The sequence below is a fragment of the Mus musculus genome, chromosome 6 (genome assembly GCF_000001635.26).
Source record: "Mus musculus strain C57BL/6J chromosome 6, GRCm38.p6 C57BL/6J".
Lineage (NCBI taxonomy): Eukaryota > Metazoa > Chordata > Mammalia > Rodentia > Muridae > Mus > Mus musculus.
The window spans coordinates 3,542,000-3,560,382 of record NC_000072.6 but is presented as its reverse complement, the minus strand read 5'-3'; the positions used below and the strand labels follow the sequence as shown (position 1 = coordinate 3,560,382).

General features: G+C 39.6%; 1 protein-coding gene across 3 annotated transcripts in view; it reads right to left on the bottom strand.

Annotated features, from left to right (window-relative positions):
• The window catches only part of Vps50 (VPS50 EARP/GARPII complex subunit), a 105,139-nt gene that overhangs the window by 43,149 nt on the left and 43,607 nt on the right, over positions 1–18,383 (bottom strand). For all 3 annotated transcript variants that reach the window (NM_001167750.1, NM_024260.5, NM_001167751.1), the window contains exons 13-16: positions 14,741–14,873; positions 9,279–9,370; positions 5,293–5,387; positions 4,917–5,015 (exon numbers count right to left, since the gene is read on the bottom strand). In NM_001167750.1, coding sequence (NP_001161222.1) covers positions 4,917–5,015; positions 5,293–5,387; positions 9,279–9,370; positions 14,741–14,873 — 419 coding nt within the window. The remainder of the gene's footprint in view (positions 1–4,916; positions 5,016–5,292; positions 5,388–9,278; positions 9,371–14,740; positions 14,874–18,383) is intronic.

Here is an 18,383-nt window from a genome sequence, read left to right as displayed (position 1 = left end):
TCAAAATGTTAAAGTCACCACAGAACCAAATGTTAAACATTGCTACCACAGAAGGAAGCAATTTCTGTCTGCAGGCTAGTTCCCTGCGCAAATCACCACAAACTGAGTGCCTTAAAGCTCTGGCGGCAGGAAGTAAAACATGGCAGCAGTCTGCACTGTTACACACACAGACTGGTGTAGGGGAACCTAGAGAGCTGTTCTTGCTCCAACTGGCCGCAGCACTCCCTGCAGCCTCCTGGCCACAGCACTCCCTGCAGCCTCCTGGCCACAGCACTCCCTGCAGCCTCCTGGCTGCAGCACTCCCTGCCTTGCCCTTCACACTGCTTTTCCACGCAGACAAACTTGTCTTGTGTCTCAGTGAAATCTCTGCCACTGCCTTCCTCTTAACTTGTGATGGTATTTAGTGCCTCCCAGATAATAAGGTGTCTTTGCTATCATGACACATGTTGAAAAAAGGATTGGTGCTGAAGCTTGAACACTTTTTCTGTGTTTATGAAGTACAATTTGGTGGAAAAAAAACAGGCATATAATAGAGCCTGTCTCGAGTAATTTTAGTCAATACAGGTGTGCACACTGGTACTGTTGCTGAGCTGCCTGTCAAGTTAATCTTGCCTTTGAAGGAACTGCTCCCAAGTGGCTTTTGTGAACACTTTCTAAGTGACAACCATTAGAAATGTTATACTCAATAAATAAACTACAAAGGTCTAGGTTTTGGTTTAAACATTAGGGGAAAAATCCGCAACAACCACTTTTTGCTGTTTCACCTGTGATAGTCTTTGTTACATAAAATGTAGCAAGAAGAAAGGATAACTGGGAAAGCAACAGTTATGGAGGCCAGTCCCAGCCACCTCACTTTACAACTGGTCCAGTCACAGCCCTGAGAGGTTGCACAGCTGCCCACTACCTGAGAGTTGGCACACTACAGGGCAAGAACCTGAGCCTCTTCTCTCCAGTTCTGACAACACAGTATAGCCTCATCAAAGAAAAGCAGGCTCTGCACATGCGCCTAAGAAGCCCTGAAACTATGAAGAATTGTGTGGAATTTTGATGGGGATTGCATTGAATCTGTAGATTGTTTTTGGCAAGATGGCCATTTTTACTATATTAGTTCTGCCAATTCATGAGCATGGGAGATCTTTCCATCTTCTAAGGTCTTTAATTTCTTTCTTCAGAGACTTGAAGTTCTTGTCATACAGATCTTTCACTTCCTCAGTTAAGAGTTCCACCAAGATATTTTATATTATTTGTGACTATTGTGAAGGGTGTTGTTTCCCTAATTTCTTTCTCAGCCTGTTTATCCTTTGAGTAGAGGAAGGCTACTGATTTGATTTAATTTTAAATCCAGCCACTTTGCTGAAGTTGTTTATCAGGTATAGGAGTTCTCTGGTGGAATTTCTGGGGTCACTTAAGTATATGATCATATCATCTGCAAATAGTGATATTTTGACTTCTTCCTTTCCAATTTGTATTCCCTTGATCTCCTTTTGTTGTCTAATTGCTCTAGCTAGAACTCCGAGTACTATATTAAATAGATAGGGAGAGAGTGGGCAGCCTTGTCTAGTCCCTGATTTAGGTGGGATTGCTTCAAGTCTCTCTTCATTTAGTTTGATGCTGGCTACTGGTTTGCTGTATACTGCTGTTACTATGTCTAGGTGTGGGCTTGAATTCCTGATCTTTCCAAGACTTTTAACTTGAAGGGGTGCTGAATTTTTAAATGCTTTTTCAGCATCTAATGAAATGATCATGTGGTTTTTTTTTCTTTGAGTTTATTTATAGAGTGCATTTCCATATTCTGAAGCATCCCTGCATCCCTGGCATGAAGCCTACTTGATCGTGGTGAATGATCGTTTTGATGTGTTCTTGGATTCAGTTGGCAAGAATTTTATTGAATATTTTTGCATCAATGATCATAAGGGAGATTGGTCTGAAGTTCTCTTTCTTTGTTGGGTCTTTGTATGGTGTAAGTATAAGCATAATTGTGGCTCCACAGAATGAGCAATTTACAAATTCATTTGGAATTAAAAAAAAAAAAAACCCAGGATAGTGAAAACTATTCTCAACAATAAAAGAACGTCTGGGGAAAATCACCATCCCTGATTTTCCATCCCTGATGGAGGGGAAGGGGAAGGGGGAAGGGGGAGGAAGAAGGGGAAAGGAGAAGGGGAAGGAAGAAGGGGAAGGAAGAAGGGGAGGAAGAAGGGGAAGGAAGAAGGGGAAGGGGGGAGGAAGAAGGGGAAGGAAGAAGGAGAAGAAGGGGAAGGGAGAAGGGGGAAGGGGAAGGAGGAGAGGGGGAGGAAGAAGGGGAAGGGGGAAGGGGAAGGAGGAGAGGGAGAGAAGGGGAAGGGGAAGGAAGAAGGGGAAGGGAGAAGGGGGAAGGGAAAGGAGGAGAGGGGAAGGAAGAAGGGGAAGGGGAAGGGGAAGGAGAAGGAGGAGGAAAAGTGCCGCAGACCCTCTGGGTCCCTTTGTCTGCGTGGAACAGGTCTCTAGTTGCAGTTGGGCAAGGAGTCAGCGGAAATGACAGACAGATGCACACAGGAGATTTTGTAGAATCTGAATGTAATTTGTCAAGTCAAGCACCAAACTTTTTAAACAGAAGAATAACAAGAAACCAGGCGAGATACATCCAAGTTACAGTGACACATTTCAAAAGGAATGTAAACATCAAAAGAAGGCAGGGACCAGGCTGCTGCCACTAAGAAGGGAGCCAGGTGTAAAGCTAGTCTATTGTTAAGCCCACCACCAGGGGTTCTGCTCTAGCAGATATTCTCATGAATACTGCAATACCACAACCCCCTATTTCCTGGGCCCTGATAATTTCTTGTATGAGTGTAACTTACGTATCTGTGGAGAATCTCCATTTGTCAGAAGAATTCACCAACTTACTTCTAATATGCAATGTAACCTGTACTGAAGATTTCTGTCTCAGTGGGATTCCCTAGCTCTTTCAAGGTAAGCCCACCTATTAGCTAGGCCAATTGTGTATTCCTTTGTTTTGGTGAGGCTGGCTGCTGTCTCCAGTAAAGACTCTGCAGACCAGCCCAGAGCTACTCCGGCTCCGTCCTTTGTAATGATGAATAGGCAACTTTCTTACTGAATTCCTACTGAATTCCAGTTTGTCGGCTTCAAGAATTTTCTGGGACATTGGAACACTGACAAAGGCTTAGCTATGTCAGAATTCAGTCTTAAAAGGCACTTATAATAAGATAATACTAAAAGAGAGCACGTGGATCCATACACCAGACTAACGTGGGGTTAGGGAATGAATATACGGATTATGAGAATGCCAAAGTTCCAGGAGGTGAGTTTCAGTGAAACTCTTTGCCTCGTGAGTGCTTCCAGGCCTTTCGGCCTGACAAGCAAACTTCACTGGAGTGTGCACTGGAGTGTGCACAGCAGAGAAAGAGGAGGAGGAGGAGGAGGAGGAGGAGGAGGAGGAGGAGGAGGAGGAGGAGCAGCGCATGAGAGCAGGAGAGCAGGAGCAGCAGCCCTGAAACTTGCTGAGTATTTAGGAAATGGTAATTGTTTCTAGATTCTCTGATTTCTGCAAGATAAACTTTGGTGGCGATTTTACACCACGACCAGAGTGTAAAGCAAAAGTCCTTTCAGTTGGGTACCAGGGAGGGCAGACACACTTTAGTAGTCTCAACAGTACAATGCATAATGGCCATCATTCCCCAAATCAACATCTGACAATGCTCGAACCTCCAGCCACTAGGAAAAAACACACTTCCAGTTGTCCGGCTGGATACAAAGCACTCTTTGGGAGGTAGGCATTCGGCAGAGAAAGCTAAGCATTTGGCTCTTTTATGGACTTTTCTCCCATTTTTATCAAAAATCTTTTCTTCTTCAACACAAATATATTTAATAATTAATCCATAGTTTGATGCCAAATAATCTCTCTAATGACATGATACATTATATCTGTATGAAGGTATTTACAATAAATAGAAAGCAGGATTTCAAACTAAGAGGCTCCAAATTAGAATAACAAAATCAAAACTTAGCTGTAAAAATTAAAATCTCAGAATGAAAATATATTTATAAATAATTGATGATAAAACATATAAAGATACAACTTGAACCTGGCACATATCCAGAATGATCTAGGGGTCAGTAACGTGGGTCAGCAGGTTACTGGGTCAGCAGGTAAGGATGCTTGCGGCCAGGCTGGACAATACAAGATCAAGCCCTAGAACTCACGTACTGGAGGAAACCAGACTCCCTTTGGTAATTTGTTCTCTGACTTCTGTGTGCGTGCTATGACGTGGTGCTCTTACTCTCTCCCCCTCTCCTTCTCCCTCCAAATAAAACACATTTTAAAGCTGTCTGGTACAACTTGGGCACATGATCACACTGCCATGGCAACACTTTTTTGCATCTTCTTGCACTCCTGGAACACCACCTAATGGCCCTTTCCAACACTGGCTGTAGTGACGGTTAAGCAAGCAGTACTGCACACAATCTCAGTTTTGCAGCTGGAGTCTGAGTAGCATACCCGCTAAGCTAATGGCCTTCTCATTCCTGGAAGCAGACTCATACCACTGAGTGCTGCCACTACTGGTCACTGTTCTCACGCCCTTTCTCCTTGTGCAATACACCTGCAGGCACAGAGAAGTGACTAGAATCTTTCAGTAACCCTGATCTGATGCTAAAGTTTTACCTCTAAAGAAACCAGTTCAATATTTACTCCAGTATGTTCAACCCAATCCAAATAAATAAATAAATAAATAAAATAGATTTACAAGGAATAAATAATGAGAATACTTTCCAGTATATTCTTGATGAAGTATCCCTAACTATCTTAAAAAGAGACATAATAAATTTATTTACTAAAAGTTAAAATAGCTTTAAATTAGCCAGTCTTACCAAAGAAAGCATGGATAAATGTTCTTATTACATTTTGCTGAATTTCTTACCTATGGTGGTTCTTGAAGTAATTGACACTTTGTTTTCTAATGGACTCCTGCAAAACTTCAGACTTGCTACCACAAAATTCTTCTCCAACTTGCATCAACCTAGTTGGATAGAAAAGTGTAAGTTTTAGAACATCCTTATAGAAAAAAAGAAACAAACAAACAAAAAAAGAAAAACAAGTAATTGTCCAGGTTCTTTAACAAGTACAACTAATAGAAACTTATGTATCTGAAAAAAATGAAAAAGATCCTTCAAGCCCAGATCCATCAGTCATGCATGATTATATTCTCTTCCATAAAGAAGTTATGCAGAAAACTCATTCTGATTTTAATTTTTATGGTTGAGTTATGCAACAGGAGTCAGTATTCCAAACACTACCTGCTGACAATATCCAGAACAAAGATGAAATCATCATATTTGAATATAGATAAATCAGTTCCAAGCAAGTAGGTTTTTACTTTTAGTTGAACATCCTGTAAGACACAAATAAATAAGTAAATTTATTCTAGTTACAGACTAAAATGAGATATGAGTACATTTTTAATTCAATGACATCTATCTACTTAGATCAACAGTCAAATCTTTAGAGTAACCCAGTGGAGACAGTCCTATGATTATTTTTAAGAAATAGTAATGGACATAATCTCACTACAACTTGGCAAAGTTGTATTAAATTTTACCTAATGTAAAGGCACACATAAGTACACACATAGTTCTTATGATAAGAATGATGCCCTGGGCTAAAGAGATGACTCAGTTAAAAGACCATACTACTCTTGCAGAGAACTCAAGGTCTATTCCCAATGTCCCAGTGGCTCATAACTAGCTTCAAGGGATTCCACACTGCTGACTTCTAAAGATACCTGTTCTCAGGTGCACATAAGCACAAATAGATACATATAATTAAACATTAGATAATATCCTTTTTCAAAAATTATATTTTTATAAATGACAAAAATCATGCATTAAGGCATGGGGTTAATTAGAAACCCAAATTCAGTATATTTAGAAATGAAAAACTGTAAAATAATTATCAGCTAATATATAAAAAATGATAGCCTTCACAATTACCTGCTAAAGTGTTATAAAATGGGGAACTTTCACTTGGAAACATACTAAATATTAAAAAGGTCTATAAAATTCCAGACCATTAATACACAAGGAATAACTCTAATGAAATTATATATATATGTATATATATATATATGTACATATATATATGGATATATATTTTAAATAAATCAGTACATTGATTGTAGTAGAACCAAGTGTATGACTAACCAGTAGAGACCAGTTTTGTTCAAATTTTCATATAAGTCAAATGAAACTCCTGCCAAAAGTCACAAGAATTTTTCTTTTAAACAATTATTCTAAAATTCTCCTAGAACAATAGGCAATAACTGCTTTGTTAATTAATTATTTTATGTTTTTATTCCAAATGATGCCCCTCACAATAACTGCCTTTTAAAAAGTGAAACTATATAAAAATAGATATTGTAAGTAATGCTGCAAGACTTGTAATATATTAAATATACCACCAACTACTAAAAAAATGAAATATCCAGATAAATAGTCCAAATAATTCAGTAATGCTAAAGAGTACACACTATAACATATACATATACAATGGCTGAATAAACAGTTGTAAAAAAAATCTCCTGATTTTGACCCATGTCAAAAAACACTGTGCTAACTAACAACATTATATGTGGGATAAAACCAGCCTTGTGAGCAGGTATTTATATCCCCGTAGAGAAGCAGAGACTAGAAGGGTCAAGCATTTTGTCTAAGCTCTTGAGCCTGCTGCATAGCAGAGGTCGCCCTTCATTCAAGGTCACCTTTTGTCCCCCCCTCTGTATCTGGCAATTAACGAAGTAGACAGAAGCGTAATTATCCAGAAAGTGGTGAAGAGGAAACTTAACTAGTAGAGGGAAAATAGTTAATGTTCAGATATCAAACAAAATACACTACCAATTAGTGATTTCTATGTATTCTCAAAAAGGTAAAAATTAGAAATTTCAGAATAATTTAATAAGCCAAAAACATTTTCTGACTGTCTCTTTAGTGCTTCTGATAGTACTCTAGGCATAATGGATACAGCAACTAATATGCAGTTTAGAGGCCAATGTACAATTATCAGGTGAACACTTAGCTAAGCTTTACATAGGGAAAGGCCATACACAGAGAAGACAAAAAGATACAGATCATAGTATGGCATCACAGAAATGCTACTGCACTTAAAGTAAGCAGAAGAGACAGGTAACTGATAAGGAATTAGCTAGCTAGCACAAGTAACCGAGAATCTATAAAAACAAATAAAAAAACCCCAACTAATTCACAAAACAAATTATAATACAGAAGGGATTCAACACTGGAGCAGAAGTTACAGAGGTTAGCAAGCGGTAGTAGAAATAACAAACTAAATCTTGACACTGGAGCATAATAGTCAACTTGAAGGAACACAACAATCATACATGAAAGTATGACGACTTCCATGAACCAGTCAAATGCTTACATAGGAATGGTATACTGTAGTCTCCCCTCCCCCAGCCTGAAACCTGCTTTCTCAGGGGTGGAGCTTCCTGCTCATTCGTTCTGCCACGCCCACTGCTGGACTGTGCAGCTCTGCTGTTTGGAGCCACACACGTGCTCACCCTGCTACTGGACCCCGAGATTATTTGGCGGGAATCGGGTCCCCTCCCCCTTCCTTCGGGTCCCCTCCCCCTTCCTTCATAACTGAGTGTCACAACAGTAAAAATTGAGCTTTGATCAGAGTGACTTTGACTTGGCTTCGTTCTTTCTTCCGCCCGTCTAGTTCCTCTCTTGCAGCCCGAGTTGCCATCTCAGTTGAACCATTCATTGCGAGCTGCTGGTCGGCCGCAACAGTATCTAAGTTTAACATCAAATAGGTTGTATATACCAGGAATACAATCAGGTTGCCATGTCAGATGAGAACTAACTACATAAAATGTCAGGTATTTCAAAGGGCACAACTGATTACCAGAGATTCTACAATACATACACTAAGTTCAGTTAAGTACAGGAAGGGTCTATTAGAAGACGAAATCACAAAAACTTCATGTCTGGCCCTGGGTGGGTATTTAATAGAGTATGATGTTCCTTTCATATATAATGGTCAAAAATAGCCCCAAAACACAATTACTTGTAAAATTCATAACATTTTAATATCATCATAAGAGAAAATACACATGTCAAACCATTGTAACTACAACATTAATATATTTAAATACTAAACTATAAATTAAAATTGTGTAACCAATATAGGGTTGTCAAAAACCAGAGCGCTATATTCTAATAAAATTAAATGATTTTTGAGGAAACATGTTTTTAGGATGTTTCCCTAAATGATTTTTAAAAGAAAACTTACACTAGATGATAAAACTAAAAGCAAACTAAATGGAGGGGCGTGGGACCATAGCATACCTACAAGGCTCTACAGTCTTTCATGGTTACAAAGATTCCAAGGAAATTATACTTTGATCTAGGAAGAACCAGGTTTTAATTAAATTTCAGAATACAACTGAATCAGTCTACTGAAAAAAAAGATCATTATGGGTCTATTTATAGTTCATGTGATGACATCCAAACCTGCAAGGTGAGAGCACAAAGTAGGGCCTTTAGGGAGGCTTTACGTCATGACAGGGAGGGACCCTTGTGAATGGGATTAACTTAAGTTAAATGATTCTTATATTGATGCCTGAGGAACATGGCTTTCCAGTTCCACAGTAAGGGCAATTGTTGAAGTACAAAGCAGAACTTTATCCTACACAAACTCTTAAGAATTTTGACCTTAAACTTCCCAGACTCAAGAGTTGTAAGAAACAATATAGATCTTCTGAAACAGGCCAGGCTAGGGTATTTTAGTATAGCAGTCCAAATGATGGAGTACACCAACATCAGCCCAAATTCAAGTAAAAGGTATACAGCATTCCTCAACGAAACTTATTGAGGAAATAATATTCTTCCTACATTCTGACCGTTATCACCTACTTATTTCTTTTCTAAAATTAAGCAAAAAGGAAATTAAGACAATTAAGTAAACTAAAAAGGACATCTCAATAAAAAGGCACATCTTCTTTAAGAAGGCATGAGATTCCTTAATCAAGGAATACACCGGAGATTTTCAAACTAAGAGATTTTTGTCTATTGTTCTTTGTAATCTATATAATTATCAACTAATTACACAAATTAAGTTAAATGAGAGCCAAAGATGAACTAGCATATGATTAAGCCTTCAGAGAGTACAATAACACAAAGTGTAGAAACAACTAAACAACTAAACCAACTGTCCCATGCGCATCTCAGAGCACGGCTTCTGTAACAATGAGCATAAATAACCACACCTGCCATATCCGGGTAAGGCCGTGCTCTAACTTCTTCTTTACATAGCCACGGTCAAAAGTGGCCTCCTCAGTACTCATCACATTGCTTCCTTCTGAAAATGAAAGAAAGATGGCAAATGTTTTTAATTCCGTTTTATTCCGAATTTTTTTGTTGTATTTTCTCATTTTTATAAGCCAACCTAAGATTAAAAAAAAAAATTCTGGGCAAGATATATGCTCAAAGGTTAAGATTTCTAGCAGCTATATGGTTCTGGGAGCCTTTTGTTTTGTAACTTTGCTCCTGAGGAATCCCACAACCTCTTCTGGTGTCTGTGGGCACCAAGCATGCACGTGGTGTATAAGCATACATACAAGCAAACATCCAAACATAAAATTAAAGAGAAAATATGCTCGATATATGTACATTGAAAGTGATGGTAATATCAGGCACTGGAATTAAACTCTTTTGATAAATGGGTTAACTTCAAACAGAGAATAATAAATATATTCAAGACTATGCAGAACACATGTGAATAGGCTTATGAACCCATTGAAGGCACGGCGGCCCCAGAGCTGCATACCACCTACATCTAGACCATTTGAGAGTCTGATGTCAGGGAGCTAGAAAACCAAACAAACCTACTGTCAGGTAATGTGCATGCAAACAGAGTAGAACACAGGAGGCACATTTTTTTTATTTTTAAAATTCATATTACATTTTTATAATCAACAATAATATTATAATATTAATCATTCCAAATAAATAACTTAACAATATCTAGTCCCACAGGTAAGATCACTTTTGTTCCTAAAGGAAGTTTCCCACCTGGAAATACAAACATGCATCTGTATTAAAGCAAATGTAGCTTAGTGCCCTGCAGAGTAACAGCCACTTATCTGCACTCAGGCTGGCCACCTCCGATATCCATCTATCTAGCTCCAGGCTAGAGCTTACCATGACCCAGCAGCATAGTTGTGCATGTAAACTACACCTTTAGTGTTCTATATAGAATTTACAGTGGTAGGAAGACAAACAGGATCACTACAAAGCTACAGAAAATGAATTTTAGAGGCTGATCACCTTTATAAAAGGACTGGGAACAATTCCCCATTCCTGGTTCTTACACTGTGTTTCTGCAAGTCTGAAGGAAACTATTCAGTTATATATATTGCTGGTGGACTGCTAAATTAGTCAGAGAACCAAAATGCTTTAAGGTTTAGATTAGGGACAGGGAACTGTAACAAAAAAGGCCTCAATATGTAAGGCCCAAATCTGGTATGACTCAGCATTGCATTACCATATTTTGGTTCTAACATTTACATAGAGATCATATATATATTTAGGGTTCTTATAGCTAATGTATCTGCCAATTCTACTTGAAATCTGCCCTTTGGTTTATCTGTTAAGTTATTTGTTAGAAAACAAAAATGGTGCTAAAACATCTTACAACTGCTTGTAACTAGAAAAAAATGTGAAATATTAACAAAGTAGAATAAGTCTTAGAAAACCTGGTATCTCAATGAGCCTAGGAATTCCAGCTTTGGCTGAGCCCTGGCCCCACGTGCTCAACAGGCACTTACCACTGAGCTGCACCCCCACCCCACTGTATTAAATTGTATGACACAGTATGATTTATAGTATGTATTAAACAAATGTTAATAAAATAATTGTTTTAAAAGTAAAATTCTGTGTGTGTAGGTGAATGTGAACGGGTGTACAGGTACACATGTGTGTATCTGCACCTGCTTGTGAAAGTCACAAGTTGTGGTATGGTGGTCTAAATAAAAATGGCTCCCCATAGGCTCATATATTTTAATGTTTAGTCACCACGGAGTGGAACTCTTTGAAACAATTAGAAGGGTTAGGAGGTATGGCTTCTTGGGGGCAGTGTGTCACTGGGGCAGGCTTTTAAGTTTCAAAACTATGGCAGGCCTAGGCTCTCTCAGATGAGGATGTAGCTCTCCACTACTGCTCCAGCATCCTCCTGCTTGTTGTCATGGTAACCACCACGAGGATAAGAGATTAAGCCTCCAGAACAGTAAGCAAGTTCCTAATTAAACACTTCTCTCTCTCTTTTTAAATTTTTAATATTTTTTTATTACGTATTTTCCTCATACATTTCCAATGCTATCCCAAAAGTCCCCCATACCCTCCCCCCCACTTCTCTACCCACCCATTCCCATTTTTTGGCCCTGGCGTTCCCCTGTACTGGGGCATATAAAGTTTGCCTGTCCAATGGGTCTCTCTTTCCAGTGATGGCTGACTAGGCCATCTTTTGATACATATGCAGCTAGAGTCAAGAGCTCCGGGGTACTGGTTAGTTCATAATGTTGTTCCACCTATAGGGTTGCAGATCCCTTTAGCTCCTTGGGTACCTTCTCTAGCTCCTCCGTTGGGAGCCCTGTGATCCATCCAATAGCTGACTGTGAGCATCCACTTCTGCGTTTGCTAGGCCCCGAGGCATAGTCTCACAAGAGACAGCTATGCTGTGGTCACAGTATCTCTTCATAGCAATATAACAAAGACTAAGGCAGAAGTTGGTACCAGGAAGGAGGGTATTGCTGTGATAGGCCTAACCATGCTGCTTGTTGGTGGAATGTGAACTCTGGGACTGTGTCCTTCCTGGGTCTTCAGGAGTCTTACTAGGATCTGTACAGAAGACAATGGTGCTGAGAATAATGTAAATTAGGATGACCCAGCTGAAAAAGTTTCAGAAGGGAAGAATATTAGGAAGAAGCCTAGAGATCATTCTTATGATATTTTGGCAAAGAATGTGGCTGGTTTTTTTTTTGTCTTTGTCCTAAAGAAATCTCCTTGAGGCTAAATTGAAGAGTTTTAGGTTAAGAGGGTTGGCAGAGGAGACTGGATGACAGCCTAATATTGATTCTGCCATGTGACTAGTAGTGACTATTCTTAGGCAGATCTATAATAAAAAGGAGCAAACAGGGCGAGGGAAATACAAAATGTATGGTGTGAGGAGAAAAGGAGTGCCAGGACATGTTTTGTTGGAGCCTTGTCAAGTATTCAAAGAGATAAAAGTTTAAAGGAAAAATGGTAAATGGCACAAAGGGAATAGTGAACTAAGGGCAAGACCCCAACCAGCTAAGCTGCTGGCCTGTAAAAAGGAACTATGGGAAGGCTAAGGCGAGAAGGAAATGGTCAACAGCGGACAGCTGATGCAACTGAACTGAAGGAGTGGCCAAGTTCCAGTCCCATCAAACAGCAAAACTTGGCAGCTTCAGACCCATGGTTCTGGATTTAGAGGCAAGGATACAAGAAGGAGGTTTGGGTCCCTCCACAACTAAAGAAAGCCCCTGAGGTTAGGCATGTGTAAGAGGCTTGGAATGGCCATTGTGTGAGACTATGAAGATGAAGCCTGGATTGCCTTAGAGACTCCAAGAAGTTGGAGGTGCCAGAGTTGTGGAATAGGTGCCAAGAAGAGCTACAGCCTGGGTGTAGAACCAGCCCAAAAGTACGCTGCAGTTAACAAACCAAAAGGAGTTGGAGATCTGAGGACCTCTTTGATATCAGCCATGAAAATTCAAAATCTGGAGTTTGCCCTTCTGGTTTTGGATCTTGCTTTGGTTCAGTGTCTCCTTACTCTGTTCTCTTTCTCCCTTTTAGATTAGTAATGTATTATTTGTATAACTGCATGTTGGAAATATGTGATTTTTGATTTTTACTTTATAGGGGATTACAATTAAGAGAATGCCATGATTCTTAGAAGAGATGTTGAACTTTGGACTTTTAAACAGTGTTGAGGCTGTGATGTTTGATGTAGACTCGATGCATTTCTGCATTACGATATGGCTACAGGCCTATTAGGGCCAGGAGTGGCATATGGTGGTTTGAGTAAGAATGATCCCCACTAGGTCATAGTTTTGAATGCTTAATCACCAGAGAGTGGCTCTATCTGAGGAGGATTAGGATGTATGGCCTTGTTGGAGCAGGCATGGCCTTGTTAGAGAAAGTGTGTCATTAGGGGTGGGCTTTGAGGTTTCAAATTCCATGTCGGACCTGGGCGCCCCACCCCCTGCCCACAGATCAGGACATAGATCTCAGCTACCGTGTATATGCTTCCAAGCATCACGAGGACAATGACCTAAACCTCTGAAACTGTAAGCAAGTCCCTAATTGAATGTGCTGTTTCATAAGACTCTCCTTGCTTGTGGTGTCTCTTCACAGCAATGGAGCAGTGACAACAACAGGTCTCTTCCTCGGTCGATGAACCTGCAATGTGCTGACTTGGCTAGGCTGGCTGACTGCTGCCTTCAGGTCCCCACACGGTGTCTTACACAGTTACAGGATCCACACTCAAGTCCTCGTGCTTCAGTGCCAAGTCCTTTAGTGACTGAGCCGTCTCATAAACCCCCAATTATCTGCGATGCGTAATCTTGACTACTGTTTGAAAAGGGCCACTTGGATATGGCAGTCTCTAGATGGTCCATCCTTTTGTCTCAGCTCCAAACTTTGTCTCTGATCCATCCCATAATTAGCCTCCAAACGATGACACCATTGCATACACTAGCAAGCTTTTGTTGCAAGGACCGTGATACAGCTGTCTCTTGTGAGACTAGGCCGGGGCCTAGCAAACACAGAAGTGGATGCTCACAGTCAACTATTGGATGGATCACAGGGCTCCCAGTGGAGGAGCTAGAGGAAGTATCCAAAGAGCTAAAGAGATCTGCAACCGTGTAGGTGCAACATTATGAACTAACCAGTACCCCGGAGCTTGTGTCTCTAGCTGCATATGTATCAAAAGATGGCCTAGTCGGCCATCACTGGAAAGAGATGCCCATTGGACAGGCAAACTTTATATGCCCCAGTACAGGGGAACGCCAGGGCCAAAAATTGGGAATGGGTGGGTAGGGGGGGTGTGGGGGACTTTTGGGATAGCATTGGAAATGTAATTGAGGAAAATACGTAATAATAAAAAAAAAAGGGCCACTTGAGGATTTGAAGTTACTGCTGTTTTTATTACTTAGCATTGTATACCATAGCTACTTAAAACTGTATTTTCCTTACAAAATCAATGTTTTAAATTCCTCATGACCCTGCCTTTCTGTATTTTCAAAAGGGAAAATACCAACATAATTATTAATTCTTAGAACCTAACTTAATATTCACAACTTGCAAATTAGAGTAATATAGTGAGTACTAGTATTTCTTTCACTGTAAATCTTAAAATGACCAATCTCTTACCAAGTTTACAACTGATGACACCAAAGGAAAACTTTTTAAGCTTTTTTCAAAACAATACAGCACCAGGGCCATCAACATGTACAGAAACGGACTCAGATGCCACTTGACAGTCCTCTGTACCCCGGAATCCCCAGACTTAAAGGTCTGAAGGACTTCTTTTGCTCTTGTCCTAAAGGTGGGTCTTATCCCTCCTTTCCCTTACTCCAGAAACTCGGCACATGCCAATCACATGGCCCATGCTACACCGCAGTTTGAAATGAGAAATTAAACCATGTCCTACCAGCAGCTGCAGCTGTTTCCTCATTGTCATGTTTCTCGTGCCACTCCATGGTTCTGTAGTAGCTGAGCATGACTTCCCACAGTGCTTTGCACAGGTCTGCCAGGCATGGAATATAGCTGTCTGGTGTCACATGCTAAAGAAAAGGAGTTAGTTCCCAAGAATTACATTTTCTTAACTAGAGCCACTCCAAATAAAATGTCCTACTGTTAATCAAATACAAGTGAACACTACAAGCTAAGACATTGCTTCCAATGGAATAGCCTAAGAATAATATCAGTAACAAAGAAACTTTCAAGTAATTTCCATTTCAACACATCATTTTATTACTCATTAGTAATAACACTCCATATAGTATGAAACAGCTTTTGGTTCAAGGGAACCAAAGGATCCAAGAAATTATTGAACAGGTAACTATTCTAAACAGTACTTTTAACTTTCCCAAATGTTGGGACACAGTCCAAGAATGGAATTGTGTAAGAGGAACTCTGAGACCTTGTGAAAAAACTCCAAGTAAACAAGACAAGAGTCTCCTAATCACTGTCCCTCCATAACACTTTATGTTTTCTGTGTGCCTGGAGGTGGAGTTTATTCAGCTACTGTTATTCATATGCAAACTGTGAGTTTGCTCCGTGAGGCTAGTCCTTGGGCTTGAATACCTCCCAGATGTGACCCTCTGAGCCCTCAGAGCATAAACTGTCTACCTCTTGAAATAAACTTGCCTATGCATGAGACTTGAGTCAGCCTCATTTTTCGGGTCCTGCACTCCCAAGTTCATGGCACCAACTAGACCACTAAACACCCAAATACATATACTTTTTCAACCACATGTCTAACTATGCAGACATGGCTTTATATTTATCCTTGGACCAGAGTCACAACTAGCAAACTGGTGGCTGGATTTACAACTCAATCTGTGTAAAATAAGTTAGCACTTTGAGAGATTGTCCAAATTGTCCAGATACTCCAGAACTCACAGACATTTCAGTAAAGTAAAACATTTTAAAGCAAGATATTACAAGGGAGGGACCTGCACGAGGGCTCTGCACCCTTCTCCCTTACAGCTCTAAGAAGAGGCCTTCTATGCTTTTGCTCCTATTCTACCTTTTAAGCTTCCCGTCTGTCCTAAGGCAGCATTTGCCACATCGTTAAGATTTTCTAGATCCTTTACATTTGTGACCAATCCACCAGCAAGGACTCTGCTGATAAGCATAGATGGTCTCAGGCACTGGAGTGAGTGCTCCTCCAAGGGGAAGTACGGGCAGAGCAGAGCTCAGGAGAATGGACAGATGCATTAGGCTGCTGCTGCGCATCCTCACAGGCCCACAGCCTGCAGGCACTGCTCATGAAGCTTACATACCAACGGTCTAGCAGGGCTGCTTGGATGCAGCATGCCTGCAGACCTTCCCAGAGTGCTGCCTGGGAGGCTCACATGTCACATGTCAGTGGCCCTCACTCTCATAAAAAAAAGACCTTTTCTTCCCAGAATGATTTCACTCTCCCCAAACTCTTTTATTTACCAAACTAACCAGGATGTCTCAGCACACTTCTGTGTAAGCACGTCAAATTTCTCAAGCTGAACCACAAAGCAGAAGAGCTAGCTAACCTCTGGAACCAGAGCCCATGCAAGGCTTGCAACAAAATACTTTACTAGTTTAATATTACACAGCAACGTAATAATGTTTTCCCTATTAATAGGTCTAAGAAGGCAAAACCAAATGACTGCCTCACCGACACCAAAACAGAAAAAACGATGGTCATTCATCCAAGAGCCATTCCTGACTAAACAGCTCATGACTCTATTAAGAACGATATCCACTATTAAACAGTTTTGGGAGATAGTGGTCAAAACAATTAGACTAAACAACTAGGGGCCACACAAACAAAAACCTACTTTAATCTACTAACTGACATAATAACTGAAAATTCCTACAGATCTCTAAAACTACCTCAGTAATAACCCAGCAATGATATGGGTTATAAAAAAATAAGACTCATATCAATAACAATCATTTAAAGCATTTACAATTAAGAGATAAAAAGTTTTAGAAATAATCTTTGTAATATAAGTTAAAAAACTCCATAAGGAAAATCATGAGACAATGTGAAAAACGTAAAAGACTTGAACTAGTGGAAAGTCAAGGTACTCTTGATGAGAATATTTCAGTGTTATCGACATATTCTACTTAAGTTAATTCAAGATCTTATTATGATACCCATTAAAAATACCCAGTCTCTCATGAAAACCCAGCAAATGGTGGAGGTGGCTCCTCACATCATTAGACAACTGTTTTCAGTGTTCAGCAACTAGACAGTCAATAGAAAAGTCAAAACTAGACTCACTTTATTCACCATGAAACGAAGAGTAAGAAATCTAAATAAAAACTATAACTATACAGCAGTAAGAGAAAATATGAGCATTTCCTTTTTAATGTTGATACAAAGTTCTCTTCTATAAACTCAACATTCAGAGGTAACAAAACTTAAAGTTGATAAATTTTTACATTAAAAAGCAGAACTTATATGACCATAAACAAGTCAAAATGCAAGCAATATAGTTGAAGAAATTCACACACATACATAAAGAACTAATATCCCAGGTCTAGATGGGATTCTAAGGAGTGAGAAGCTGGATACGAGAGTGTATGCCTCAAGTCCTAACTCTTTGGAAAGCTGAGGCAGGGGAATGGACATACGCATTCAAGGCCAGCCTGGGCAGTACAGTAAGAAGTCTCTTTCAGAAAAGAGAAGAATCGCAACAAGAGTCTGGTTAGGGGCAGCATGCAAACATGAGAGAATATGCTTCACAAGCATACACCAGGATGGTGTGGGACAGTAACGTACTCTAGACGGAGAAAGACACAGCCACACAAGCTTCCCACACCACTGCTGAAAGCAACCTTAATCTCAGAGAGAGATAGGAATCACCTAACAGAACAGCACCAACTATGCAATCTCACTTCTAGAAATGCATCCTGGTGATGCGCCATAACCAAATGTGCAGCTAAAAACAACTGGAGTCTATACAAACCCCAAACACAGGAATATGTAGAAGAAACTGTCACTCATATACATCAAAAAATAGCATGCAGTTATATAAAATAATTTCACATGCTTATTGTTATAATTGTTAGCTTACAATGAGCCAGTTTCAATTTTTCTTCTTCAGTTTATTTTAGCACATCATTATACCTGACTCATTTCTAACCAAATATATATTCAAAAAAAAGAACAAAATCAGTAAAGATTAAAAATATATGGCCAAGTGAAACAAAACTCAAAAAAGTCCTATACCTCAGGGAGCCTTTACTCAATACAAGAGCTCCTCTGAGGCCAATTTAAAAACAAAAAAACAAAACAACAAAAACAACAAAAGACTTCACAAATTCAATAGTACTTAATATACATTTATATTAAGCAAATACATTTCATCTAAGTATATCCCAACATTTTGCCTAGAATATAAGAGGAATATAGTATTAGAAATATTTTTTCAGGGAAACATTAGTATAAAAATAACTGTTACAGTCAATTTTTATAACAGGTCATAGTTTATAACCCATAAAATTAAACCTTAATTGTACTACCTTTCACTCTACACAATGTGAGGAAAAGAGGCTCCTTGCTTATGCTCTCTCTTGGGCCT